At 39.2% G+C, this 12945-nt stretch overlaps 1 protein-coding gene and 1 long non-coding RNA gene across 6 annotated transcripts; one reads left to right on the top strand and one right to left on the bottom strand.

Annotated features, from left to right (window-relative positions):
- Positions 1 to 22: 22 nt before the first annotated feature.
- Positions 23 to 11529, bottom strand: LOC124294637. The gene is made up of 4 exons (XR_006904560.1): positions 11366 to 11529; positions 11137 to 11243; positions 10555 to 11057; positions 23 to 96 (listed from the first exon to the last, which is right to left on the bottom strand). It is a non-coding gene; the product is annotated as an uncharacterized LOC124294637 (long non-coding RNA).
- On the top strand, positions 4871 to 9485 carry LOC107217642 (class E basic helix-loop-helix protein 23). Of its 5 annotated transcripts, none has more exons than XM_046740772.1 (5): positions 4871 to 5646; positions 5746 to 6021; positions 6234 to 6472; positions 6812 to 7038; positions 7160 to 9485. In XM_046740772.1, the coding sequence occupies exons 2-5, from the start codon at positions 5881 to 5883 to the stop codon at positions 7408 to 7410; spliced, it is 858 nt and encodes a 285-aa protein (XP_046596728.1). In that variant the 5' UTR covers positions 4871 to 5646; positions 5746 to 5880; the 3' UTR covers positions 7411 to 9485. The 5 variants fall into 5 exon arrangements, with proteins under 5 accessions (XP_046596728.1, XP_046596727.1, XP_046596726.1 ...); XM_046740771.1 differs by having other exon boundaries at positions 4873 to 5174; positions 6228 to 6472; XM_046740770.1 differs by having other exon boundaries at positions 4873 to 5285; positions 6228 to 6472.
- Positions 11530 to 12945: the final 1416 nt, after the last annotated feature.

Here is a 12945-nt window from a genome sequence, read left to right as displayed (position 1 = left end):
CATAATCCTTTGTACCCCTCCCCCTCCTCCTGCTCCACCCCGCCAACCACCAACCTTTTCGCTTTCAGAGTTACACGTCCAGGGATGGTCGTTTACCTGTAACATATAAAGATACATGTGTAGTAATAGCAGTATGTACGAGACTATGGGTTATACCTGTGTGTACAGCTGCAAATAATGTATACACTATATATTGCGAACCGAGATTATGTTATAGGTATATGTTACTACGTATGTCGTAACACGGCATTTTTAATACATGTTACAAAATGTTCCCCAAATCCTAGGCGGAACCAAAAAGTAGGAATTTCGCGATAATAAACGTCGATAGAGTAGAAAAAGAGCGCCAGGACGAGATTCACGCATCCGAAACTGTGAGCAGGGACACTGTACAGTCTAGCGAATTAAATATTTCAGGATTTTTGTTTATCTTTGTTTTCGAGTACGTGCGACACCATACGTGGAATCGGCGGCGAATTCGAGAAAATCACGTGATAGCGAGTGGCGGAGATCTTCGAAGGAAGGACGACGAGAGCGCAACTATCACCGCGAGCGGAGGGCCCATGGGGACTACACAAGGAGCACGACGTCAAATTGGTGAATTGACAAAACTTGTCACAGTAATTGTTCACGTTAGGTTTATTTTTTGTACCAGTAGCGTCGCTAGTGTTCCTTTTGTACCAAAGTGTCATTGGTTGCAGGGATGCTCAAGATCGACTAATCGATGATCTTGCAACGTGATTTGTAGAAAGTTTTCACTACCACCGCCTTATACTCCCTCTACTGTCTATGTTGCATAGGGTACACCAATACCATCTTATCTCAGGTAGTGATTTGTTTACATGAAGAGTGTGCGTCATGTGTCATGCTTCTTGTGTAGTCTCCATGGGAGGACCTCACGCGAGAATACGGAGAGAGCCCCAACGTAGGGCTTTGCTGTGAGGGAAACAAAGGCGGACGAGATTCCTGTTGTTGGCCACCGAGCCGTAGCCTCGTCGCAAAACACCAGTGTCTCCCGGCATCGCGAAGTCGTCACCACACCACTGACGAATCACGGAGCATCGGAGAGTCCTGCAGCCAATCAGCGTTCCGCGACAGCGGACGTCGACGTTAGCTACAAGCTAGAATTTAAGAATTTCGTAATCCGAGAGCTAATTAGATCCGGGGGATTTTCGCGATTAATAACAACTATGTTCGAATTCCGAGTCCTAGTCATGGCGATATTCGAGTACAAAATAAAAATCTAAAAATTGAGCATAGAGACGTGGTGTGGAGTACAGTTTGTTGCGTTTGATATTGGAGATCGGCGGAACTGACGTCCGAGAATTGAGTTAAAGAATTCTTGGTGCGGTTGCGAAGCGGTAAGCGCTAATTTCCTTCTCGAGAAAAAATTTCGAGACTGATCTAGTTCGGCACACTGACTAAAGGTTGGCCATTTTAAACTTGCAAGTAACGTGTTAGAAATTCGTTTACCAATCTTCGTACTTACTGGTGTCGTAGCTTGAGTTTCGCAGTGACGCATGGGGTCCTTTTTGGCTACTGTAAATTTAGAGTAAAGTCACGGTTTTTCAGTAGAGTCATTTCGTTTGTAAATCGCGTGTAACGAAACTCCTCGGCACCTCGTCTAGTCGCGTTAGCATGTTTTGAAAGTGTCAACTCTCGTCTAGTCGCGTCTCGCCGTGTGTGTGATGAGCGTTCTGTTTAGGTGTAAAATTGTTTTTCCTTCAAAGGATATTCGAGTTTCAGTTGAGTCACGTTTAGTCGCGTCAAGTTCAAGATCGTTTAATTGAGAATTACTATTCTTTCGCTCTTGTGCATCTTGCCGATAGCGCAATTGTAATTACGATTTTTGCTGTCGCTGCGAGTAGCGTATCGATTGTATTAGTAATCCTGTGTATTTCGTTGGCGTTTAGCGCCGTAATTAATATTCAGTTTGAATTAGTGACGATTAGCGCCCCAGTTAAATTGAGAACGATTGCGGTCAACGTGATTGAGCAATAATGTTTTCTTCCATTTCAGTATGAGTTTATCTTTTGTGCTATCGCGGTTAGAGCGTTCGAACAATCCTTTTGTTTTGAGTTAATTTTTCCTGTTGTTCAGAGTGCAACTGGTTGCATTAAAATTAAAATTTATTTTGCATTTTGATTTGGAATCGCAAAGAGCGAATTGAGTATTTTGTTTCCTTTAAAATGGTAAATCGCGTAGCGTTTCACGCGTCCGTTCTTTCTCTCCCCAAACTGACCCCTCCCGCTTCACGGTAATGAACTATCTGGCACAGAAGGATATAGCCGAGGATTAGCGAAGCAGACGACGAGAGGCGTGTTGGTCACACCAGGCACCTAACAGCATTTCGCAATATCTTTTTCAAAATTAGTTTTTTCCAGTTTTCATCGCCGGTTGCCAAATTATTTTGAACACGGTAAGTTCTTGGTGAACCTCTCCCGGTGAGCCAGGGGGATTGAAAATCCGACGTCGCAACGTATCCGTTTTACTGCAGGTATGGTACATGTAGAATTCATCGTAAAATTGTATGGCAGAAGAAATTCAAGGGGAAATCTTCTAATTACCTATGATCGCTTAATGATTGATACGAGGCGTGTGCACAGGTGGGTATAACAAGGTTTAGGATTATTATAGTCCTGTAGTGCATAGAGTGGTTTTTGGCTTTCGATATTTTATAATCGACGATCTGATGTTATTGTGCTAGAGATGATAAACGGAAAAAGAAAAGGAGAAGATTAATTCTAATCGTTGTGGATGTTGGTAAAGTATTTATTGAGAATTCGTACTGAATATTACGAGTATGTTGTTTCGCTATGTCCAGAATTCTTCTGCTAAAATGGAAAAGTCTTCTTCGTCTACAAATTTAATTTCCTGGTCTAATAATTTGATAAGAATCCAAACGAACAAACATGATCATAATTACAGTTTGTTTTGAACATGTTCGAAACATCGCAGAAAACTTTCTTTACTTTTAAATGATTTTTTCCGAAATTGAGATATTTCTAGACGAATTTTATAATAATTCATCGATCATGCGACATCTTAGAATCTTTTTATTTCACGTGCAGCTTCTAATTTAAATTTTTATTCACGCATTGTCGGGATGATTCCAAAGATTCAATATTTTTAATTCAGAACAAGTCGATAGAGTAATTACGGATGAGATAGCCATAGATAAGAGATTAAAAAATTAAAAGATTGAAATATAGTGTTCACACGTGTTGAGAAAAATTTTTATTTCTTCCAAATTAATATTCACAAACAAGTTATACAAGTACAAATAATAATAATATCGACATTCCTTATGTGACATGGGAATAATTGTCTAACAGATATGCCAAAAAGATGCATCGGTAACATTTATGTTATGTTGCATAATTGTCAATGGTCTATTTTGTAATATCGTGATTCTATAAAATTAGAGAACAAAATTTTCGGGGTGCCAGAAAATCAATCTATCGGCTCTTGACGAACAATCCTTCTGGTTTTGCTCTCCCTCCAACAACTTCATCTTTTTCTCGCTTTTGATACAGCTACAAAAAATACTAATCCCCCATCTCTGTGCATATAGCCAAACGTGTTCAACATGTATGTACATTAATGAGCAGAATCAGTCACAATCAGTTCAGGAAATGGAGCGTAGCTGAGCCTCCACGCCGGGAAGTTGAACACCCTTACCTTTCACCAACCTCTTATAATTATCACGAGTCACCAGTCCCAAAATATATCCGATCACTGGCTGTGATCCCGTTAAAATTGGAAGTGAAGGAAAAGGGAAGGGAAAAAATGAGAAAGGAAACTTCGAAACAGAACAATATTACACGTGCACAATGTAAGCATCGGGAATGATAAAGTTATTGACTCACAATGACAAAAAAAAATGGTATTGATAGTGATGAATACATAAGTGAAGTCTTGAATGAAGCAAGTAAAAAAATCGACCAAAATTTAACATTAAAAATAACGATAGTAACAATAAAGGCATAATTTTTATCAAATATTTTCCCGTAAATTAAATTCCCAATGGACATGCGTGCAAATCCACTTTACAAGTATACGTACATATGTGACACAAGCTCACGTATATACATATGTATAAGGGTACATAAATATTATATATATTGACAGATGCGTGAGGAACAATGAGTAGGTATTGAACGAACCATTCTACGATCGATTTCATGCGTACAACCTATGCAGGCGTATTATATGCTATTCTACATACTCTCTTCTATACATATAATATATATACTCGTGTATATACGTAGAGTGAGATTTTACGGTGCAAGAATATTTTTTCTGTGAAGATCATCGTACGATCGGCTACTCCTAAACAATCATTAAGTACATTTGAATTTGCGGTCAACTTCTAACTTGCGTCGTATATGAATAATTAGTAGAAAAGAAATTTAAGTCACATATATATGCGAAATGTAATAACAACAATTAACAAATGAATATTGACATCGATTAATAGAGATGTTATACATGAAATTATCCAAAAATACTAGAAATAAAAAATTCAAAAGGCATTGTGAATGGTGAACAGAAAACAGAAACACCCTTCTTTTGAATTGTAAGACTTGGAACAAATTTTCTTTCTGCGAGTAGGTGTAATTATTATCAAAAACGAGAGAGAAAAAAAACACGAGTTTATCACGCAGTCGGTAAGTGATCTCTGTTTCTGAATAGACGTTTTGCAATGGACGGTACATAAGTTTTAGTGTAGGTGACGCTAGGTGTCGGTCCAGCGCAGCGTCTCGTTGTGGCATAGCAAGCGCTCTCTGGTCGAATGAGATGATACTATAAAGGGGGTTGGTTTATTTAATTCTGCGTCATCGATGCCGTGGAGTGGGGAAAACGACGAGGCCTGAGGGAGGGGAAAAGACACACAACAATAAACCCTGCCGTGGTGCCGCTCCGCCAAAACCTCGTCTCTCCATTACTCTCTTTAATTTACAACATATTATCATAACAATAATCACAATCATAATCAGGGTGTCGAAGAATCCTTTGAATATTATTTCAGTTCCTTTATAATTATTTTTTACAAGCCCGTTATAAGTGCGCGGTACTTGGTAATAAAATATCTTGAAATGCGTTCGATGAACCTAGGCGCGCCGCCTGTAAGGATCAGGATTAAACGCAGCACCCCGTGAGCTGATTCAAATGTAAAAAAAAAGATGAAGTATTAAGTAAATCTAACGATAGCAATAACAACATTAATGATAGTGACAAAAATTTTACATCAAAATGAAAGTGAAGTGATCTACATGCATGCGGTATATAATATCCTATATATTCATACACATGAAATTAACGAGACTTTGATCCGCAAAAGACTCGCGGTTATCTTACTCAATCTATATATCTATCCTTCCCGTGTACTGTGATGTTCTATTATTGAAGGGTGGCGTGCGGAGCACGGATAAAATGGCTGTGATTAACCCCAATAGGCTATTTCATCAGTTAGAGCGGTGAAGGTTATTTTTTTCACCTAATGCAAATACAATTCTGATTACTATCGCAAATTGTCAGCGCTGACGAGTCAATTCAAAGATAAGAAAACGAGATAAAAGCAACGGAAAGAAATAAATAACCCAAGATATCAGATGAAAAAATCAGGGAGAACTGGACGGGGCGGTGAGTAAAAACAAAATAATAATAGGCAAATTACCTTAAACAATTTCTTATTTATTGCAAATAACATAATTCAGTTATTCTGTGTGTCTTTTGTTTCAGATCAGATGGTTGACACTGGTTTTCAGAAGGGTTAAGCATTACAGAAGATATTCCATCGAGTCATTTTCGTTTCCTTGGTGTTTTCCTTCGTTTCTTCTCACCTCTCGCTTGTTTTCCTTAGTCAATTTTTGAATAATGAGATCTTACGACGGTGAAAGCAGCTCGGGTGACGAAGACGATCGCAGGGAGGGTGGTCCTCACGATGCTCACATTCAACAAGGCACCTGGCAACGGTCTTCGTCCCATCCAACATGGGCGTGGGATCATCGAGCCGCTGTAATTGAATTTTCAAACGACTGTACCTGTCAAAAATTATAATGTTAAAAGCAAGAGCAATTTTCAGCTTTACAGTTATTTTTTACCCTGATTCGTCAGATCTGAAAAGTCCTGCGAATCTTGATGAAATATCTCGATTTTGGAACGCGTCCAATTTCGTTGGTATTTTTCCGATCTCCGTTTCATTTAGACAAATTTTTTCCCAGCACCAACTGCCGTCTCAGGGAACAGGGTCACTTGAGTCGATGGTATACCCGCCCCCCGGAGCCTCGCATCCAAGTACAGGGCTATCCTCGTCGACAGGCTATTCATCGGAACACCCGCAGGGAACAGCGGGTCGACGAACACCCCTGGGAGCTGTAGGTCTCGGTGGATTTTACTTCCAACAACAGCCGCAGCCGCAGTCATCTGCGGCCAGTTTGTCCGACGAGAATAGACCCGACCACGAAAGGTATGATGCACTTTTTCTTTAGTATTCTGCTTCGGAGCAAGACGGTTCAATGATGCAGAAAATTAAAAGAATTCTCAGATTGTGTTAACTGCGAATGTGTTGTAAAATGGCCGGCATCGTCCACCTCGCGATTTCAACATCAAATTTCGGGAGCTTGCGATTGAGTTTTCTCATTTCTCTTGTTGATTCACCATCTCTAGGACTGATAGAAGGACTTATGATGTAAGGTAGCACGTTTTTCTCGTGCAAGCGAAATAAAAACAGACGGCGGAGTCCTCACCTAAGAAGGAATCTGCGTATGAACTCATGATACCGTTACAAAATGATACTATTTTTCAGACCTGGTGTATCGCGGCTGAATTGCAGTCCCTCGAAAACCAAAACAACAAGACAGGGGAAAAGCGTACGTCTGAACATAAACGCGAGAGAACGCCGCAGGATGCATGACCTGAATGACGCCCTGGACGAACTTCGTTCCGTTATACCATATGCTCACAGTCCATCCGTGAGAAAGCTATCGAAAATCGCTACCCTGCTTTTGGCAAAAAATTACATACTCATGCAAGGTGAAGTTCTTATTTTATTTATTTCTTTTTAATATATCTCTGCAGTGAATTTTTGCGTAATGTACATCTAGCCGCAAGCGAAATAATGAAAACAATTTTCTTTTTCTTCGTTGGTGAATAGGCAACGCTCTTGAGGAACTGAGACGTGTCATTGCTGTTCTCCAGTCGCCGCATGCGCACACAACCGCCTTACCACCAACCCCTGCATCCTACGATCTTTTGCACGGTTTTCCGGGAAAACTGTTCCAGGGAGTTCAAGGCGTGGTTCAAGGAACCGGTACGGTGAACGTTTCCACGTCGAACTCTTCTCAAGCAGTAAGTGCTGGCGGTGGGCTGGTGGACAGTGGCGGCGGGAGCGGCGAATCGACGTAGGAGAAATCGTCAAGAGAAATGAGAGTCGAGTCGGAAAGTAGAGCCAAGAAGTAAAGTATAGATATATTACGCGCTAGAAGTTATTTAACAGAATTATATAACATGATAGAAAAAAGTAAGGAAACTAAGTCAAAGACGAGAATTTGAATTTACTAACTATGTACGTGAATACAATATAATGCGTATCATACATGATACAAGTGAATTAGCTGAAACCGAAGAAAGTACTAGCTGGTAAGAAAATCTAGTCAGTAAATAACAATGATAACGATAACATTGATAAGAAAATCAAGAATGTATAGCAATAAGACGTCCTGCAAGAACCGTCGTCTCTAACCAATGCCGTATTTTTTTCGTCCGCGATTGATATTTTAGAGAAACGATGGAAAAAAAATTCTGCAATCTCCATGAAAAAAATTTCATTGAACCAGAGCTTCCATGTTTTGGTATTATACGTAACAGATTCTTCTCGTTTCTTATTCAACTATTCGATAGACGATATAGTATAGTCAAGGAATTGTTGGGTACTCTAGTTTTGCATTATTTTGGTTTTGGCATTAATATCGGTGATCATGTGGTCGATTCGAGAACGAGATTCAAATTTTTTATAGCTTGAAAAGTAACAAGAGAAAATGAAAATGAAATTGAAAGTATTATCTATTTTCTAGATAAATTCCGTCTGCAACACGATAGTCAATATAGCATGTGATATATGTCAAAGTATGCATAATTATTGTGCATACAATGATAAAGGTAACAGTACAGTATGTAATAATATGTCGATGCCCTCTAATCACTCAACTTTAGAGAGGCTAAATACAAAAGATTGAACTTTGGCGTGACGATTATAATCCAAGTAACTCTACGGATTCCAATGTTAAAACAATTATCTTCTGTACTTGTACGCAGAAGTTAAATGTTAGGTCTTTTATAATCAGCCTTTCTGAAATGAAGTGAATTTTATTGGGGTCCATCGATATAGTGTAACGTTTTAAAGTTTAGCGATGAATATACCGAAGTTTAACGGTATATCCAATAGTATTATATTCAATAAAGAGTTATCATAATTTATACATCGATATAAATAATCTGTATCTATAGATACAATATTTCATAAAAAGAGTAATATGTACACGTCAGCTTGTTTACAGAGTTGCGTATAAAATAATTTTGTCAGAACTGTTCGAAGTAATTATTGTCGATTGGATAAAGACGTAGATTTTAGATGTAAATCGAATCGTTGTAGAATATTCTAATCAAACGGCCAACCCATTTCATATACGTATTACCGTGCACATACAACAGGCTGCATGATTGAAAAGTATAAATACTTTGCCTTGTATCAGCGACAATCTGCTCTCGCTGTTTTTTTCTGCCGTGTGTATCGAACATCGGCGTTTCTGAAGCGTGGATACATATGGAAAGCAAAATAAAAATACACAAACAATAATAACCTGGTTTACATACGAATCGTACGATAAACAGTAAGCGGATGATAACCGTGTCGAAACTTTGAGGATCCTCTTATGACTCAAATAGCAGTCGGTGTCGAGACGAATAAAACGAGCCCCCATAGTCACATTTGGTTAAACTGATCGCGAGATGTCGAATGTTTCAATTTCAGATTAACTAACGTATCGCTAATTATCTAAACGAATAGCAGACGACACCCGTGCGCAGCGTAAGTCGCTCTGAAATTTCAAACACCAATATCTCGGGATCGGCACGTCCCAAGTCGACGAACGAGGACTCGGTTTGTTCGGCTTAACGCTAACAATTTCGTAAATGATAGAAGAACTGTAAGACTTGCACGAAAAGCTGAGTAAATATTTTGGGACTATGTAACATAAAATGCGTTAAACCAGTGCCGATCAGGGCAGTATATTCATTGACTGAAGATATGTATATTTAAGAGTACAACACAAAACACTGCGACAGGTATCGCATAAAGTGCAGTGATTAATATAACGGTAAACATAAAACAAAGTTTGAAAAATTACTCGAATCGCATTATCATGCATAAGTAAGTAATACTATTGTTTGTAGATTGTAGTAGATTTCACTGTCTAGTGCTCAAATAAAATATATTTAACACAAATCGGAGGACAAGTTTAATATTGGCGGTAACAGGTATTTCTACGATGTGAATAAAAATCTGTCGGTGAGTGCAGTTGCGATTCGAACTCCTTCAACTCGAATTTGAAATTAAAAATATAAGCGAGCGTCTGCGAACGGACGGAAAGTCAAAGGAGCAGCTTGAAGCTGAATAATTTGAAAATTGAAATATCGAACACGACGACGGTTCACCAACGCCTGCGCGGCAGCCACCGACCATACACCTAGAATGCTGATTGTGAATTCTATTCCGATTGCTGGCGTCGCGTCGAACGTTGCCGGGAGGGCCGGGAGGACAAGGCGGCAGGGGCAGGAGTTTGTCGACTCGGTTTTCGGGGCAAGGTGGAGGTAGAATCGGGTCGCGGTGGGTGAGGGAAACGATCGCTAGCGCGAGGAACGGATGGGGGGGGGGGGGGGGGGGGGCGAACGGCGCAAGTGCGAGCGGCGAGCAGCGGCGTTGGCGCTGGCGTTGGTGGGATCAAAGATGGCCGAGAGTATCTGCGTCATGGAGTGAATTCTTGAGCTCCCTGTGACCGAGTCGACAAAAAAATACGGTGTTATTCAACGGTTCGACTGATAGAGTACCTGCCGTTTTTCGGCATTCGGTGGCTGGCTGATAACGGCGTAACGTCAGGCGCATTATGCGCCCGAGAGTGTGTGCAAATCCATGTACACATGTGTAAATAGAGGAAGAAAAGGAAAGATGTAATTCGACGGTGGTTTACTGTATTAAGGTTATAGAGGTGAGTTGTGCTCCAACGATTATCGCTAATGCGTATATTTTCACCCCGTTTATTAACCTTTCGACACTGTGTCCTGCATCGTTCCGTTTCTTAAGTTAGGATGTTACAAAAAAAAAAAATACATACCATTTCGATTGGTACGATAGGTTATAATAACCCTGACAGATGACTGCTTTGACTCTGTCGGTCGCCCTCTGTTTCCTCTTAATTCACACCGATAATCAGGATTGTTCCTCGATCACTTATCAACTCCTTCGGCCTAATCGACAATAAAACTTTCACATACCTTTCTTTAGTTGCCAGCACGAGGCTCCCTCACGCTATTCCTCGCATTCTTTCCTCCCCTTCTCTTGTTCTCGTTTTTCTTGGTACGCTTTTTTCATTTTTCCCTTTCTTCTGCTTTTTACGTTGAGTGAATAATGTGATCAGTACCCTTGTTTACTGTCCGTATATCAAACACCATGCTCGATTTATGTCCGTCTGTTCGTGTGTATATCCATCTATCTACTATCTAGTCATCTTTGCGTTATCTTGTTCAGTTGCTATATTCATTTTCATTTATTTATACATCTAACCATCGTAAGAAACGATTATGACGCTCTCGCTGACCGGTATTCAGAATAAATGTTCCATTCCGTTGCCCAAATATGTGCTTTTTGTCATCAAACTAATTTAAGAAAACTATCCATCATCGTTTATCTTTGTCAAACAGTTATATTTATAATCTATGTTCAAAAGCAGATCGTGTAGTCATTTTCTGTTGCTTCGATTCACCGTGTCACGTACACTCTGTAGCAAACGTTTCACCCATTATGAAAGACGTGTACAACAAGATGATAAATACGATAATATATTCATAAATACCTACCCCCAGTTTCTTTTCGATGAAACATGGCAATTGATTTTGCAAAATAATAATCATTGAAGTGGATTAACTTTTTGTCCACTGTAATTGTTGATCAAATATTTTCGACCCTGAAAATCATAGGGATTTGTTTAACTGATCAGAAGGCTACTTCCTACCCTATAAATGTTCTTTTCAGCAAAACCTGATCATTTATAAGGCGTTGTTTAATCGAAAGTAATATTATACAAACATGATTTGTTTTTGACGAGAAGATCACTGAACCATATTTGAAAAGAAATTTTATTTCTGTTCCGTTTGGTATTCTGTTTTTGTTTTGATTATGACCCGCATAAACAGGCGACGCAGGAACTTTCCTTGTAAAACGATGATTGTACCAAACTTGCTGACGGCATTCCATATGCAAAATAAATAAAAACGTACATTGGATACAGATTTGTTATTCCAAAACACAGACAATATTATCGTTGTTATTGTGACTGCAATTATTATTATGGATATGTAGCAATTACATGAACTACAGAAAAAGATGCCTGAAATGTATTACCAGATTAGGGCTAATAGCAGCTTCAGAAATGAATATTCCCATGACTCGGTACGTCATAACTATACTTATTTGAAATTGGAAGTTGCATAACCGTACATTACGATACAAATGCGCGAAGTAGGTGATTCTCGCAGGTGAGGGTAACAAGAACATGAGTGCGAGGATCACGTACGCGCACGCGTATCCTATACTATTTTTTTTTAACTCGATTTACGAAATTCAGTGTGCGAAGTAAATCATTCTCTACATTCAGTGCGCTAAGTAGTTACTGCGCGTAAATCGGGCACTTCGCACACTACCAACAGGTATTAGAAATCGAATTTCGCACACTGAGTTGAAAAAAAACCTGTTCCTCTTATGTTGTTTTTCTGAAAGGCTCACAACTTGTTGACAGAATGTGTTGAGGAGGTGCCCCTGTCGGTTTCGACGTTGACGTATATATATATATCTCCAAATATCGAAGTCCACGTATCTCAAACGCGAAAAAGTTGAGTGTTTTTGTTCAGAATTGCGTATAGAATGAGGCTGTTCAGCCCTTTTTCGCGTTTGAAATACGTGGACTTCGATATCTGGAAATATATACGTCAACGTCGGAATCGACAAGGGCACCTCCTTAAAGACTTGAACTAAACCGTTGAAATTGCATTTTGAATTTTTTTTTAATTCTGTACCATATTCCAGCTTAGATATCAGTTTGGTTCCCCAGGAAGTGTTGAGAAGCGAGTTTCTTAGGGTTTCGAAGTAAATTTTATAAAAAATAAAGAATCAAACACGAAACCAAACGAGACATGTTTTACAGACTTCGTACAACTTATAATAGCCCTTACGGAAAATCCTCAAGTATGGGGTGAATTCAAACCGTCGACTTTTTTCTTGCGGGAACTTGGCATTATCTATGAGTCGGGGGTACGAATTCACCCTCAAATTGAGATTTTTATCCGTAAGAGAGATTGGACTTCTGCAGCGAAATCTCCATGTACAAATAGTTTCTGACATTCCGGATGATTCAAAAAAGAAAAAGACAGGGAAAATACTGACACAGAACGCAAATTAATCAATATCAAGTGAAAGTACCTTATCCAATAAAACAATTGTGAATAAATAGTAGGGTGTGCTAAAAAAATAATTTTTTTTTTCAAATTAGCATAAAAATTTCGGTAGAGCATCTCAAATAGTATATCTCATCCAAATGTGAGCTCTTAATATTGATATTTAGAGATGCCTATATTGGTTTTCCCCTTTTCCATTCCAATAACACGTAAGGA

The sequence above is a fragment of the Neodiprion lecontei genome, chromosome 5 (assembly GCF_021901455.1).
Source record: "Neodiprion lecontei isolate iyNeoLeco1 chromosome 5, iyNeoLeco1.1, whole genome shotgun sequence".
Classification (NCBI taxonomy): domain Eukaryota; kingdom Metazoa; phylum Arthropoda; class Insecta; order Hymenoptera; family Diprionidae; genus Neodiprion; species Neodiprion lecontei.
This window is presented reverse-complemented; position numbering and strand designations above follow the sequence as displayed.

What these genes read in the sequence shown, in the direction of transcription:
- LOC107217642 (XM_046740771.1), top strand. Translation starts at nt 5,881, where the DNA reads ATGAGATCTTACGACGGTGAAAGCAGCTCGGGTGACGAAGACGATCGC. An exon ending in CGTGGGATCATCGAGCCGCT is followed by an intron (nt 6,022 to 6,227) that starts GTAATTGAATTT and finishes ATTTTTTCCCAG; the next exon opens with CACCAACTGCCGTCTCAGGG. An exon ending in AATAGACCCGACCACGAAAG is followed by an intron (nt 6,473 to 6,811) that starts GTATGATGCACT and finishes ACTATTTTTCAG; the next exon opens with ACCTGGTGTATCGCGGCTGA.